The following is a 14,549-nucleotide window of genomic DNA, read 5'->3' on the forward strand; positions in this document are numbered from 1 at the left end:
GTCGCCTTGATTATCTGTCATCCATCATTTAACAATAGATAATTTCTCATTACTCCCTTCTAACTTTCAAATCAAGTAAAATTATAATTCATTGTGATATTTGTCTTAGCAATAAAAGTCACAAACTATCTTTTGAAACATCATTATATTCTGCTCCAAACTATTTGAAATTGTGTACATTGATATTTAGGCTCGCCCATTCACCTCCTTTAATAATTTAGATTTTTTATAATTTATATAGCTAATTTGAAATTTAGGCTCGGCCCCATTCACCCCTTGATTGTCTATCATCCGTCATTTAACAATAGCTAATTTCTCATTACTCTCTTCTAACTTTCAAATCAAGTAAAATTATAATTCATTGTGATGTTTGTCTTAGCAATAAAAGTCACAAACTACCTTTTGAAACATTATTATTTTCTGCTCCAAACCATTTGAAATTGTGTACATTGATATTTAGGCTCGGCCCCATTCACCTCCTTTAATAATTTAGATTTTTTATAATTTATATAGATTATTTCACCAAATATACATGACTATACCCTATCAAACATAAATATAAAGTCAATAGAATATTTACCCATTTTAGAACGGTGGTAAATAACTTTTTCAAATATATCATCAAAACAGTTTACTTTGATAAAGGAGGTACAGACCACACATACCTTAACTAGTTGACTCCGAGAAACAAAAGCAACAACATATTGTTGAAATTGGTCACCCTTTTGCACTAAACTTCCATGCCACTAACATTTTGGTTAGTATTCTTTCAAACTATAGTTTACCTTATTAATTACATGCTTACCTCAATCCTACAACACTAATCACTATTTGAAAAATTATTTTACAAAATCACAAACCTTCAAAAACTTAAAGTACTTGATTGATTGTTTGTGTTATCTCTAGCTACACCCCTACGCATCACATAAGTTAACACTAAGATATAAGTATTGCATCTTCATTGGGTACCCCCCTTGAACATAATATGTTTCGATGCTTTGATCCTCAAACTCAAAAAGTATTTGTATCATGTCAAGTTATTTTTGTTGAGTCCACCTTTCCCTTCCAAAATCATGCTCTTTCAATAATGCTAGCCACTACAATAACTATAGATCAATATATTCATATAAATATACATCAAACCCCCTTGAGTGCACCTCTCACCACATCAACTAGTAGTTCTCCTCTAAAACTATCCTTCATTATCACTCTAGTTCAATAATACCTCACCCCCTTTACAACTTCTCCATCTACTCCTATACCAACTCACTCTATAATGCTTGATGAAGCAACGCCCTCGGCACCACAAATGAGGTCTTTATCCTCTCCTTGGCTAAGTGATACCAAAGTACATCAGCCTGATTTAGTATGTGTCACTGACTCTCTATCAATTCTTATACCTCCAACATAACCCAATAATAACACCAAGCCTGAACATCTCATGACAACTTGTTCAAAAAATGATATCCAATAATTCTTTACCTCCATTGTGTTGGGAAGAAACCTGTTAATGCGGAATAATTCTTTTCCCTCTTTGTGTATCAAAATAGGTTCCTCATCAAAATATCAACTTGATATCAAAATGCTAATATCAATCAGCACAGCATAAACAATAGAGCAATAAATCAATCACACAGTGAGACCAAATCTTTTTAACGTGGAAAACCCAATGTGGGAAAAACCACGGGACCGCAGTCCACCTCAAACTTCCACTATCAATAATAATGATAACAGGTTTATAGTAGGTCTTCTCTAGAATAACTAGAGGATCAGAATAACATCAAGATCATAGATCTTGGCTCAAGAATAGCATATCTTCATCACATAGGATGTATCTCCTCAAAAGAGAATTCTAGGTCTCATGGAGTGGATATCATAGGAAAGTACCTTAGAGAGGATAAACTATAGATCAACACCGTTAGGATTGTAGAGTTTGCTGCAAGGATTCTCCACATAAAATTTGGGCCGAAACTGACAACGTTTGGCCACCGATCGTCAAGCAGAAAACTCAGAAACCTAATCTTTCTCTCTCTATTTCTCTCTCTTTTCTCTACACGCCTCGCTGCACGCTCACTGTGCATACTGCACGCTCACTCAATTTTGCCCTTTCTCTCTTGATTTCTTTGATTTGGGCTGATGGCCCAAATTTGTCCAAGCCCACATATGGGCTGGACCCAACACATTGAACCTACTGAACCCACAACCATCACCCAAGCCTAAAAATCTCTACCTGACGCAAAACCATGTGTGAAGAATATGATACCCTACTCAATAATACCATATGGATTCTTGTACCATCTCAACGTAAAAAATATCATCAATCGTAAGCAAATCTTTCGAACTAAGCAAAATCCAAATGGATCCATTATTAGATACAATGCATGTTTAGTAACCAAATGGTTTTACCAATGATTAGGTGTTAATTTCATAAATATATTCAATCCAGTTGTTAAACTAATGATAATCTGACTCATCTTGTGTTTGGCTATTACTCAAGAATAATATATATGCCAACTAGTAGTTAACAATGCTTTCTTAAATAAGACATCAATTAAAAATGTCTTTATACAACAATCTTCTGACTTCATCCACCCTCAATATTCAAGTCATGTTTATAAACTACAAAAAGCTATTTATAAACTTCGTCAAGCTTCAAGAGCCTAATATATCGAACTTGACTCATTTTTTATATCAGGCGATTTTGTCTAACTTCAAGTCTTACACATTATTTTTTCTACGATAACAAAAGGGAAGTACTATATATCTACTTATTTATATAGATAATATTATCTTAACATAAATTTAATTTTATGAGAGCATGATAAAAGATCATGATAGAGATAAATATGAAATGATAATATTCCTTACATTCTCAAGATTAGAATCATCAATAGGAAAAATCTTTTTTCCAAACTATGTATAAATACATGTCACCTAATAACAAATTCTTTAGGGTTTCTGCACGTTGTAGCCATTGCGCTCCGCTGCTGCTGCACATCGCTGCCACTGCATCCTGCTGTTGCTGACTCTGCTGCTACTGCAGGTCACCGCGGTCGGATACCGCCGCTGATACATGACGTCGCCTGATCTGCCCAGATAGGGCGCCGCTAATTTGGCGGCCACAGCTGCTGCTTGCCGCTGCTACACGTCGCTGCCGATTGACTTCGCAGCCTCTGCACATATCGCGGCCGCTGCGAACCGTTGTTGCTGCTATTGCACACTGCCGCGCTTCACCACCGATGTGCGCGCTCTTCTGCAGGTTGCCGCTGCTACATGCCGCGCTTCTGTAAGTTGCCGCCGATGTACGCCGCTAACTCTGCTAGCCGTCGTTACTTCACGTCAGCATCGAAGCGCACCGCGCTACTGTCAGTTTCGTATATTTATTGGCTACACCAATAGAGCATCACGTACTCCGCGGAACATTCTAAGAAATAATGATGTTATCTTCGACCGCAAGGCCCATCCATGTGTTCACGTAGCCCATTTCTTTTGGGGTCAAAATTAGCCCCTCAATGTCTACGTTTACAGCATTAAATCAAACAAAGGTAACATTTTCACCTTTAAATAAATCTAACAAAGGTAACATTTTATCTTCTTTCTTCACTATTTTTGTTTGACAACTCCACCACATTTCTATCACAAATTACCCTCTCTTAGTCTCTCCATAGTGTGTGCACACCCTTGCGCGGGAGGAGCAAGCTTGCAAATTGATGGTGAGAGACAAAAGAGGCAGCAGCCCTTCCTATTCTCCGCGCTACATTTTGGCTGTTGATGGTTAAACACGTAGGGTTGTGTTTGCCATGCATGCATGCAGGCGGGAGCGATAAAGGTGGGGCCGCTGGGGGTGCGGAAGGAGGGTTCCACTGGGACATGGGACCCGCGGGCCACATCAAGAGCATCAAGATTGGCGCTCGGGGAGTAATCGACTACGACGCCTTCGCCGACGTGTTCGAAGGGACGACCTACGAGACTGTCCGCCATGGAGGCCCCGGCGGCGGACTCAACGTGGCATGCAATGTTCTTCTGCCGTCCAAGAAAGCAGTGATGACGTCAAGCTAACATGAGAGATAAGATAACTCAGACATCACCAACAACACTTGCTATCCTTCACCAGAAAGCTTTTTGACACCTCATGATCTATTCCGTATTAACTCTTTTTGTTTTGTAGGTTGATCTTTCGGATGAGGAATACATGAATAATATGTCGGGATGCATCGGAGAGTTCGCCGGAACTCCTTGTATATCTCAGCTCACTCCTTGTATAACTTCTTTCAACCTTCCTGTGCAAGAGGAAAAGATCGTCTGCTTGTTTGGGCGTCCAGGAAAGTATCTTAATGCAATTGGAGTCTATTTGATGCCTAAGTAGCAGTTCAGCTGAAGGATTTCCACTGTGGTTATATGCTGTGGGTGTGTGATGTTGAAGTTGTGGGTTTCTGTGTTTGCTCATATACCTCAAAAAGTTGTGCTTACAAGCAAGAAACTATTTTTTTTTTGCCACGCTTTCACACAAATAAATCAAAAAAATCAAATGGTCGATCAATGCGTTCACACAAATATACGTATACATGTGTTGACGAACAACATCATACGTGGTTTTGATTGAAGTCTCGAATCTGAAAGAGATGAAGCATGTGATTCACATGAGATTCACGATTACCATTCAGTCCTGCACCATCCCAACCACTACCCCAAAATAGTCAGCAACTTAATTAACGTGTCTCCATGGCAGGATCAAACTGTGTGTAGAGCCTTCCGTAGACTGCGAGTCCAGCAGAAGAGCCTCCCCTCACTCACCTTGGTCTTATAAATACCTCTTCCCATCTCTACCTTGTACGTGTGCATATTGTGGCGGAGGAGGTGTTCATCAAGCTCGCAAAGTTCAAAGCGATGGTGAGAGATAATAATAATTTGCTTGCTAGGGGGGAAGCAGCAGCAGTAGCTGAGCTTCTCTCTCTCTCTCTCGCTCACTCTCTTGCATGCATGCTTTCGTGCAGGCGGAAGCAGTGATCAAGGTGGGGACCTGGGGTGCGAACGGAGGGTCCCACTGGGACATGGGGCCTGCCGACCACATCAAGAGCATCAAGATATGCGCCATGGCAGTAGTCGACTCAATCGCCTTCATGTACGTGGTCGGAGAGACGGCCGAAGATACTCCCCGATATGGAGGCCCCGGCGGTGCACCCAACCTGGCATGCCTCCTGCTTCACCTCCGTTTGCCTTTTCACCTGCTATTAATTCCCTTCCATTAGGCATCAAAGGAACATAGAACACGAACAGTTGTGATTCGAGTGGGAACCCTACCGAACAAGAACTAGGAATAGTATGAATGTTAGTCCATACTATCACTGCTAGACTACTTGGACATCACAAAAATGGCTTCTTATCCTTCGCTACAAGCTTTTTTACACCTCAGTATTCAACAACGTAAGAAAATGCAACAAAAAAGGAAGAAAGAAATCATGCGCATGCTTATTCCTCTCTCACCATGAAATCAACACCTCAATAATCCATACGAACTCTGTGCCGTTGCAGATCAAATTTTTTGACGAGGAATACCTCACTGCAATCTCGGGATACATCGGAGAGTACGGTGGAACTCCTTGCATATCTCAGCTCACATTTACCACTAATATGGGAACCTATGGACCGTACGGGGATGGCGGCGGAGCTCCTTTCAACCTTCCTGTGGAAGAGGGTAAGATCGCGCGCTTCTATGGACGTGCAGGTACCTATCTTAAAGCCATTGGCGTCTACTTGAAGCCAAACTAGCAACAGCTCAATGGAGTGGAATTGAAGCTGTCTACTACTTGGGTGATCCCATAAATAAAGGATGTCAAATACTACCGTTGACATCTCTCGATGTTTGTCTTATGTTTAAGTTGTGTGCCTAAGTATGTCGTTGTGATCCTACTAATAAAATGGGTTGTGCTTATTATGTGACTCAATAGTATCATGCACCTCCTTATCTTTCATTAGAATGTTTATGAAACTTTAAGGCGAGCGTGTGCTTATATAAGGCCGTGATTATTATGTGACTTTATCGTTTTATTCCAAATCTTTTTTCTCAATTGTACGAGAAAATCTTTCTGCTGAGTTGAGAAACATTCTCTCTTTTAACATGTATAAATAAACACCATATCACACTAATTGAAGCATATTTTTTTTGTCTTTACTTTTAATTCTCTATTCAATCAACGAAAAGGTAGCTATAGATTATATTCTAAGCAAACTTGAGCAATAGATATCTCGTTAGAGGTAGTATATTGCGTACACATAGAGTTGCTTATGCTTCAGAATTATATATTAACTGATCATATGTTATGCCTTCACGTTGACTGAATTTGTGCCACAGTTCACTAATCAATAGGATGTGTCAATAGAAACTTTAGACGATAGTTCTTAACGAATGCTAATCTTCTCCCGAATCTTTGTATAAAAATCTTCTCCCAATATTCATGTCTTCTCGTTCAACCACCCAATCTTCATGTCTTCTTACTTCTCATCTATATTGATGCTTCAATTACCGTTTCCACGAAACAAAATTCATCTTTATTTACAAGACTTATATCTATCATTACAATATTTCTAATCCCCTTTAAACTATTCAAAGGCAACAATTTATATATTTTAGCAAGCACAATTCACTAATTTCCTCTTTAGATATGATTTATTAGACTATATCAATGGCTCCCTTCGGTGCCTACAAGAAAAGATCCAAATAAAAGGAGAACTCATCCTTATATAAAATCTTGATCATAAGTTATGGCTACGACAAGATCACCTTATTCTATATGCAATTCAAGCCTTAGTTGCAAATTTCACAGCACCACTAATCTCTTCATGTAGTACTATAGTCGAAGCAAAGTCAAAGTTACAAACCAACCTTGCCAATTGCTCTCGCACTCGCATATTAAGTTTATTATAAACTCTAATAAAAACAACATAAGGGAAAAATGCTATTGCTGATTATATGCAAAATCTAAAAGTTATTACAGCTTACCTGACTTTAATAAGTCATCTCCTGAGTGATAAAGTTATTATCCATACTCCCAATAGCCTAAGAGACTAATATAAAGAGCTATTGATGACAATTCGAGCACATGACTTATTAATATCATTTAAAGAACTCTATGTCAAGTTGAATGTTTATGAAACAAATATGAAACGAGAAGAGAGAATGTCGGGACCCATTATCAAAACTCAATTCAATTAAAAATTCAAAAGAAAAAGAGTAATCAAAGCGTCAAGAATTTCTATAAAGGTCCAAACAAGATGCTCTATGGACACATGGGTATCACGAAGAGCCATCCCTCCAATCATGGTGGCAATTTCAATCCAAACAACTTCAACTATAACTATAAAAAATAATACTTCTATTGAGTCATTTCCTAACTCATTTTTCGTAAAAGATCTAAGCATGGGGGCACCTTTTGTTCAAGGCTATAGTAAATACAACATCTATGAATACCCATTAGATTCATAAATCACCCAATCAATCACTCTTGCACTCTTGCTTTAGTTGTTGCTCCAATCGATGTGTGGCCGCCTTAGTCATCCATCATCCTTCATTCAATAATAACTAATTTCTTATTACTCCCTTCCAACTTCTAAGTCAAATAGAATTGTAACTCATTATGATACTTGTCTTAGCAAAAAAAAGTTACGAACTCTTTTAGAACATCCTCTTTATTCTACTCTAGAATATTTGAAATTATTTATATTAATATTTGGGGCCCTGCCCCAACTACCTAATTTGATAATTTTAGATTTTTTATCATTTTTTAAAATTACTTCACTAAATATATATTACTATACCCTCTCAAACATAAATATGAAGTCACCAGAACATTTACCCATTTTAGAATAGTGGTTAAGAATTTCTTCTGGTCTACCATCACAATAGTTTCCTCTGATAAAGGAGGTGAATACTCAGCTCGGACAACTTATATCTTATCCTATGGTATACAAAATTTTTAAGTTACTACCATGCACCCCTTAATTAGTTAGCTCTACTGAATGAAAGTATCGATATATAGTTGAAATTGTTCTTACTCTTTTACACTAAGCCTCTATGCCACAAATTCCTTTTATCAATTACCTTTCAAACTATAATATACCTCATTGACCCCATGCTTATCTTAATTCTACAACACCAGTTATCATTTGAAAAATTATTTTATAAAACTTCAAACCTTCAAAAACTAAATGTATTTAATTATTTGTGTTATCCTTGGCTACTTCCCTATGCATCATATAAGTTAACACTAAGATCCAAGCATTGCATCTTCATTGAGTATTCCATTGACCATAATATGTTTCAGTGCTATAATCCTCAAAATCGAAGGGTTTATGTATCTCATCATATTATTTTTGTTGAGTTCATCTTTCTATTCAAAATTTTTGCTTCTTCAACGGTTCGAGCCGCTACAACAATAATACATCACTGAGTTCATATGAGTATATCTTAAACCTCCTCAAGTGCACCTCTCACCTCTCCCCACATTAAGCAGCACCTTTGTAACTTCTCCATCTCCTCTACTAAATCACTTTACAATAGTCGATAAAGCAATGCCCTCAGCACCACAAATGATATCTTTATACTCTCCTAGTCCAAGTGACACTAAAGTACATTAACCTGATTAGGTACGAGTTGTTAACTATTCAATAATTCTCATATCTCCGACGCAACCTAATAATACCACATGATAATAAACTCTAAAAGTAACATCTTAAAACCATGTCAATTTTTTTATCTCTATGCTATCTTATACTCTCCACCTCCGTCTAAGAAACCCACAACTATCACTTAAGACCAAAAATCTCTACATTAGTGTCAAGCCATATGTGAATGATATGATACTCTACTTCATAATGCCACAAGGACCCTTATAACATCTCATCTCACACAAAATATCATCAAGTATAAGTGGATCTTTCGAACTATGTGAAACATAGATAGATCCAATGCTCGATACAAAGCACTTCAAGTAACCAAAGGATTTAAACAACGATTAAGTGTTGATTTCACAAAAACATATAGTCTAATTGTTAAACCGAAGATAATCTGACTCATCATGAGCTAGGCTATTACTCAAGGCTGGCATATACACCAACTAGATATTAATAATACTTTCTTACATTAGAACATAACTAAAGATACCTTTAGACAGTAACTCCTTGGCTTGATCCATCTTCAATATCTAAGTTTAGTTTATAAACTACGAAAAGCTATTTATACACTTTGCTAAGCTCCAAAACTTAGTATATAGAACTTGGCTTGTTTTTTTTGTCAACCAACTTTGTCAACTCCAAGTCTAACACCTTTTTATTTCTACAACAACAAAATAAAAGTATAATGCATCTATTGATTAATGTGTATGATATTATCATCACATGCAATAATCTTATTGAGATCCAATAATTCCTAAAGCAATTAGTATATTGATTCTCCATCAATGATTTAGGAACCTTAAACTATTTTCTAAGAGTGGAAGAAATATTCACATCTTTTAGATTTCTCTTATCCCAAAAAAAGTACATTTAAGATCTATTATCAAATACGAATATGTAAAATATCAAAAAAGTCGCTACCCCATTGTCCACTACTAAAACACTCAAATTAAATGATGGCAACTCCACTACGAATCCCATATACCCCCGACAAGTATCTAGTTTCTTGCAATATTTATCTCTTACACATTCAAACATCTCATTTGTAGTTAATAAATTATTATAATTCATGCATCGGCCCTTCACTAGCATTGGTTTTCACTAAACGTGTCTTGCGATATCTCAAAAAAATTCTTAATCATAGACATCTTCTTCGTAAACACTCTTCACTTCATCTTTATGCCTTCATGGATGCTGATCGAGCAAGCATCACTAATGGGAAACCATCTACATCAGCTTCTATTGTCTTTCTTGAAGCAAATATGATTAGTTGGAGTTCCAAGAAATAGAATACAGTCACAAGATCTACCACTGAAGCTGAATATCAAGTCATCACCTCAACCGCTACAAAATTCAATTGGGTCACCAATATGCTTCGTGAACTTAGCATAAATCAAAAAAATCAAATGGTCGATCAATGCGTTCACACAAATATACGTATACATGTGTTGACGAACAACATCATACGTGGTTTTGATTGAAGTCTCGAATCTGAAAGAGATGAAGCATGTGATTCACATGAGATTCACGATTACCATTCAGTCCTGCACCATCCCAACCACTACCCCAAAATAGTCAGCAACTTAATTAACGTGTCTCCATGGCAGGATCAAACTGTGTGTAGAGCCTTCCGTAGACTGCGAGTCCAGCAGAAGAGCCTCCCCTCACTCACCTTGGTCTTATAAATACCTCTTCCCATCTCTACCTTGTACGTGTGCATATTGTGGCGGAGGAGGTGTTCATCAAGCTCGCAAAGTTCAAAGCGATGGTGAGAGATAATAATAATTTGCTTGCTAGGGGGGAAGCAGCAGCAGCAGCTGAGCTTCTCTCTCTCTCTCTCGCTCACTCTCTTGCATGCATGCTTTCGTGCAGGCGGAAGCAGTGATCAAGGTGGGGACCTGGGGTGCGAACGGAGGGTCCCACTGAGACATGGGGCCTGCCGACCACATCAAGAGCATCAAGATATGCGCCATGGCAGTAGTCGACTCAATCGCCTTCATGTACGTGGTCGGAGAGACGGCCGAAGATACTCCCCGATATGGAGGCCCCGGCGGTGCACCCAACCTGGCATGCCTCCTGCTTCACCTCCGTTTGCCTTTTCACCTGCTATTAATTCCCTTCCATTAGGCATCAAAGGAACATAGAACACAAACAGTTGTGATTCGAGTGGGAACCCTACCGAACAAGAACTAGGAATAGTATGAATGTTAGTCCATACTATCACTGCTAGACTACTTGGACATCACAAAAATGGCTTCTTATCCTTCGCTACAAGCTTTTTTACACCTCAGTATTCAACAACGTAAGAAAATGCAACAAAAAAGGAAGAAAGAAATCATGCGCATGCTTATTCCTCTCTCACCATGAAATCAACACCTCAATAATCCATACGAACTCTGTGCCGTTGCAGATCAAATTTTTTGACGAGGAATACCTCACTGCAATCTCGGGATACATCGGAGAGTACGGTGGAACTCCTTGCATATCTCAGCTCACATTTACCACTAATATGGGAACCTATGGACCGTACGGAGATGGCGGCGGAGCTCCTTTCAACCTTCCTGTGGAAGAGGGTGAGATCGCGCGCTTCTATGGACGTGCAGGTACCTATCTTAAAGCCATTGGCGTCTACTTGAAGCCAAACTAGCAGCAGCTCAATGGAGTGGAATTGAAGCTGTCTACTACTTGGGTGATCCCATAAATAAAGGATGTCATATACTACCGTCGACATCTCTCGATGTTTGTCTTATGTTTAAGTTGTGTGCCTAAGTATGTCGTTGTGATCCTACAAATAAAATGGGTTGTTCTTATTATGTGACTCAATAACTTACAGTATCATGCGCCTCCTTATCTTTCATTAGAATGCTTATATAAGGCCGTGATTATTATGTGACTTTATCGTTCTATTCCTAATCTTTTTCCTCATGAGACCAAAAGGTAGTTATAGATTGATTATACTCTAAGCAAACTTAAGCAATAGATATCTCGTTCGAGGTAGTATATTACGTACACATTGAGTTGCTTAAGCTTCAGAATTATATATGAACTGATCATATGTTATGCCTTCACGTTGACTGAATTTGTTCCACAGTGCACTAATCAATAGGATGTCTCAATAGAAACTTTAGACGATAGTTCTTAATGAATGCTAATCTTCTCCCGAATCTTTGTATAAAAAAAATCTGAATAATTTATGTTATTGATATTGTGAACATTTCTGCATTATGTAAGATCGATGAATCCTAACTAATGACAAGCAATTGGCTTTTGGGTAAAACCCACTTCCCTATACTTCAATTATTCCTTTGGCAATTGCTAGTGTAGTGAAGTCTCGAAATACTGATATAAAAAGTGATATTTTTTTCATGATTTCTTCAGTAAAGATGATTGAAATTAACACCAAAAGAGGTTTAATTTATGAAGTGGCTTAAAGCTCATGAAGAGAATATTTCTTTGTTAAGAGCTTAATTAACTGTAGATGACTACTTATCCCAAATGGAAATTAGGTGATTAAATCCTCAGAGACTTGTAATGAATGCTAATCTTCTATCAAATTACTTTGAATCTCTAATATCTGAATTATTTAAAGGCTATATTATTCATAAACATAATCAGCAGGAGGCACCAACATAATTAACCAATGGCTTTGCCCCCTCTTCCAGTTGATTGTGGATTTAATAAGGGTGAAGAAGGCAATAAGAATCTCATTAGGGATTCCTAACTACTTCAAATATAGATGCAAACCCACACACTACATATATTAATAACATGTTGAACAATCTATTAAACACACCAACAGGGGGCAACACAGACATGAAAAGAGATAAAAATAAAACAATCAAGAAATGATGCTGACAAACATATATATCACTAACATATGTGGAAGCACAATACACATGCAGATGCACCACTCGATCCAAACCCAGCAAGGTGTTTGTTGTTGTCACTGTGCTGTGATGAAGGAGGAATCTTCAGCTTCTGTTCTTGCATTTCTCCATGGCTCTTGGGGCTGCAATTAGGAGAGCGAAGCATTATGCTTTTCCAAACAACGTACAAAGATATGCATTCATCAAATTTTGATGATGGAGAATGATAGCTAACATCCATGTCAAGTTGACGATTGATGAACAAGAAGATACTCACCAAGTCCAATGGCTTCTGATCCCTTCATTATCCTCAGACGCTTGCAGGAGTCAACAAACATCCTGGACCAAGTTGAAATGGAGTCAGTGATGCAAGTTTGTAAGAACAACTGAAACAGGATGATCACAAAGATTTCAATGGCCTGCAGTTCCCTCGACAACATAGAAACATACTCCCATGGAACATCTCCGACGAGCATCCAGTCGCCATCCTTGTCTTCGTAGGTTGGCACATACTCAGATCCATTCAGAAGATCCATCACCTCTCTCTCGTTCATGAAGTCCCTCCCGCTCATCCCCTGAGAGCCACAGTTTCCTGACAATTGAACCGGGGAAATCAACACTCTCTATCTTGCATGCTGTAGAGGTTAATTATTGTGTCTATTTGGATACAGCTTTATCACATGCTTTATACTAGCATTATAGACACTGAGCTGGAAACGTATGCATGTTAAGTGTTCGACACCAAAACATGGTTGGCTTGCATGAATGCTGTGTTCTGGTAGGGATACAGCATTGCTCATAATTGGTGGGTCGTCTCCATCTGGCGAAGCAATGTGTGCTGCCAACCACATGGTGTGTCTCACACACACTGATTCCCTGATTCTGATGGATCCAACGGCGGACATCACTGATGCATGCACGTAGTTAGGAGATTGATGAAGCCAAAGATGTACCACTGGTGAAGGAGCCGAACATCTTCTGCAGGCCCATGGAGAGCTCTTGGTAGCTTCTGTACATCTTCAGATCCACCTTACGGAGGTACGGAGCGCCGTCCATGCTGACCTTGACGAAGGCGGCCACCGGGTTGCCGGGCTTCTCACCTCCCTCCTTGCTTCCCTTCTCAGAGTGAGCTGAGAGGATGTTCTTCCTGAATGATCGAACTGGAGGCCAACCCACAACCTGTGCCCTGATATTGACCACATATAATGATAATGATCAATCATATGCCCTGAATTTGTTGCTGTAGTTGTGCATATATATATAGTAGGATTATACTGATACCCTATCTTCTGATACTTTTGACCTTTACCTTTGTAGTAGCCAATAACTCTCTTTGAGATGTAAGATCAAGAAAAAAGCAGCAACTTCTTCTATCCAAAAGGAATTGAGAATATACATATGTGTGTGTGTTCTTTTTCTCATCTCAAAATCCAAAGTTAATTGGTGAAAAATGACTGATTACAAAAGATCTTGTTTACTGATCACAAGAGAACAAAAACTATGTATTTGTTTGATAGAATTATCAAGAGAGAGAGAGAGAAATCCATGATCTTGGAGATGGCATCTTTTCAACTATGAGAACAAAACCTTTTCAGCAAAAGACACATCAAACATTAGAGAGAATTGGGAAACATACTTGGGAGCAGGTGGCTTCTCGGGATCGCTGCCACAGAAAACACCAAGGTTCCTCTGGCTCGGCAAGCTGCCTCTTGCTTTCTCCATGATCTGTTCCTCTGCGTCCACCGGGGTCTGAAGCTTCAGCTTCAGATCGATAGTCTCAGCGAACCCCCTCTTGCAGGAGTTCTTCGCGGCCTCGGCTTCCCCGCCGCCGCCGCCGGGCAACCCCAGGCGCAGCTCGGTCTCCTCCAACCCCAACGACCCACTCGCCATCCTCCGACGACGACGACTCTCTCACCCCTCCAATCTTCTTCTTCCTTGCTTCTGCAACGCTTTCACTGGAAACAGAGTAAACTAATCAGAATCGAAAGGTGGTTTTTAGAGGGGGATTTCTGC

General features: G+C 38.9%; 2 protein-coding genes across 3 annotated transcripts; one reads left to right on the top strand and one right to left on the bottom strand.

Moving 5' to 3' along the window:
* The first annotated feature begins 4,838 nt into the window (after nucleotides 1-4,838).
* On the top strand, nucleotides 4,839-5,945 carry LOC135622327 (horcolin-like). The gene is made up of 3 exons (XM_065124086.1): nucleotides 4,839-4,890; nucleotides 4,995-5,189; nucleotides 5,533-5,945. The coding sequence occupies exons 1-3, from the start codon at nucleotides 4,888-4,890 to the stop codon at nucleotides 5,767-5,769; spliced, it is 435 nt and encodes a 144-aa protein (XP_064980158.1). The 5' UTR covers nucleotides 4,839-4,887; the 3' UTR covers nucleotides 5,770-5,945.
* Nucleotides 5,946-12,403: 6,458 nt separating this feature from the next.
* Nucleotides 12,404-14,549, bottom strand: LOC103999021 (auxin-responsive protein IAA30). 2 transcript variants are annotated; one of them, XM_009420648.3, is made up of 5 exons: nucleotides 14,173-14,546; nucleotides 13,490-13,722; nucleotides 12,987-13,128; nucleotides 12,814-12,875; nucleotides 12,404-12,679 (listed from the first exon to the last, which is right to left on the bottom strand). In XM_009420648.3, exons 1-5 carry the CDS (start codon nucleotides 14,424-14,426, stop codon nucleotides 12,642-12,644), a joined length of 729 nt encoding a protein of 242 aa, XP_009418923.2. In that variant the 5' UTR covers nucleotides 14,427-14,546; the 3' UTR covers nucleotides 12,404-12,641. The 2 variants fall into 2 exon arrangements, with proteins under 2 accessions (XP_009418923.2, XP_064982902.1); XM_065126830.1 differs by having other exon boundaries at nucleotides 12,814-13,128; nucleotides 14,173-14,549.

The sequence above is a fragment of the Musa acuminata genome, chromosome BXJ2-9 (assembly GCF_036884655.1).
Source record: "Musa acuminata AAA Group cultivar baxijiao chromosome BXJ2-9, Cavendish_Baxijiao_AAA, whole genome shotgun sequence".
NCBI lineage: Eukaryota > Viridiplantae > Streptophyta > Magnoliopsida > Zingiberales > Musaceae > Musa > Musa acuminata.

What these genes read in the sequence shown, in the direction of transcription:
- LOC135622327 (XM_065124086.1), top strand. An exon ending in CCGGCGGTGCACCCAACCTG is followed by an intron (nt 5,190 to 5,532) that starts GCATGCCTCCTG and finishes GTGCCGTTGCAG; the next exon opens with ATCAAATTTTTTGACGAGGA.
- LOC103999021 (XM_065126830.1), bottom strand. Translation starts at nt 14,426, where the DNA reads ATGGCGAGTGGGTCGTTGGGGTTGGAGGAGACCGAGCTGCGCCTGGGG. An exon ending in GAGAAGCCACCTGCTCCCAA is followed by an intron (nt 13,723 to 14,172) that starts GTATGTTTCCCA and finishes GGTCAATATCAG; the next exon opens with GGCACAGGTTGTGGGTTGGC. An exon ending in GTTCGGCTCCTTCACCAGTG is followed by an intron (nt 13,129 to 13,489) that starts GTACATCTTTGG and finishes TTCAATTGTCAG; the next exon opens with GAAACTGTGGCTCTCAGGGG.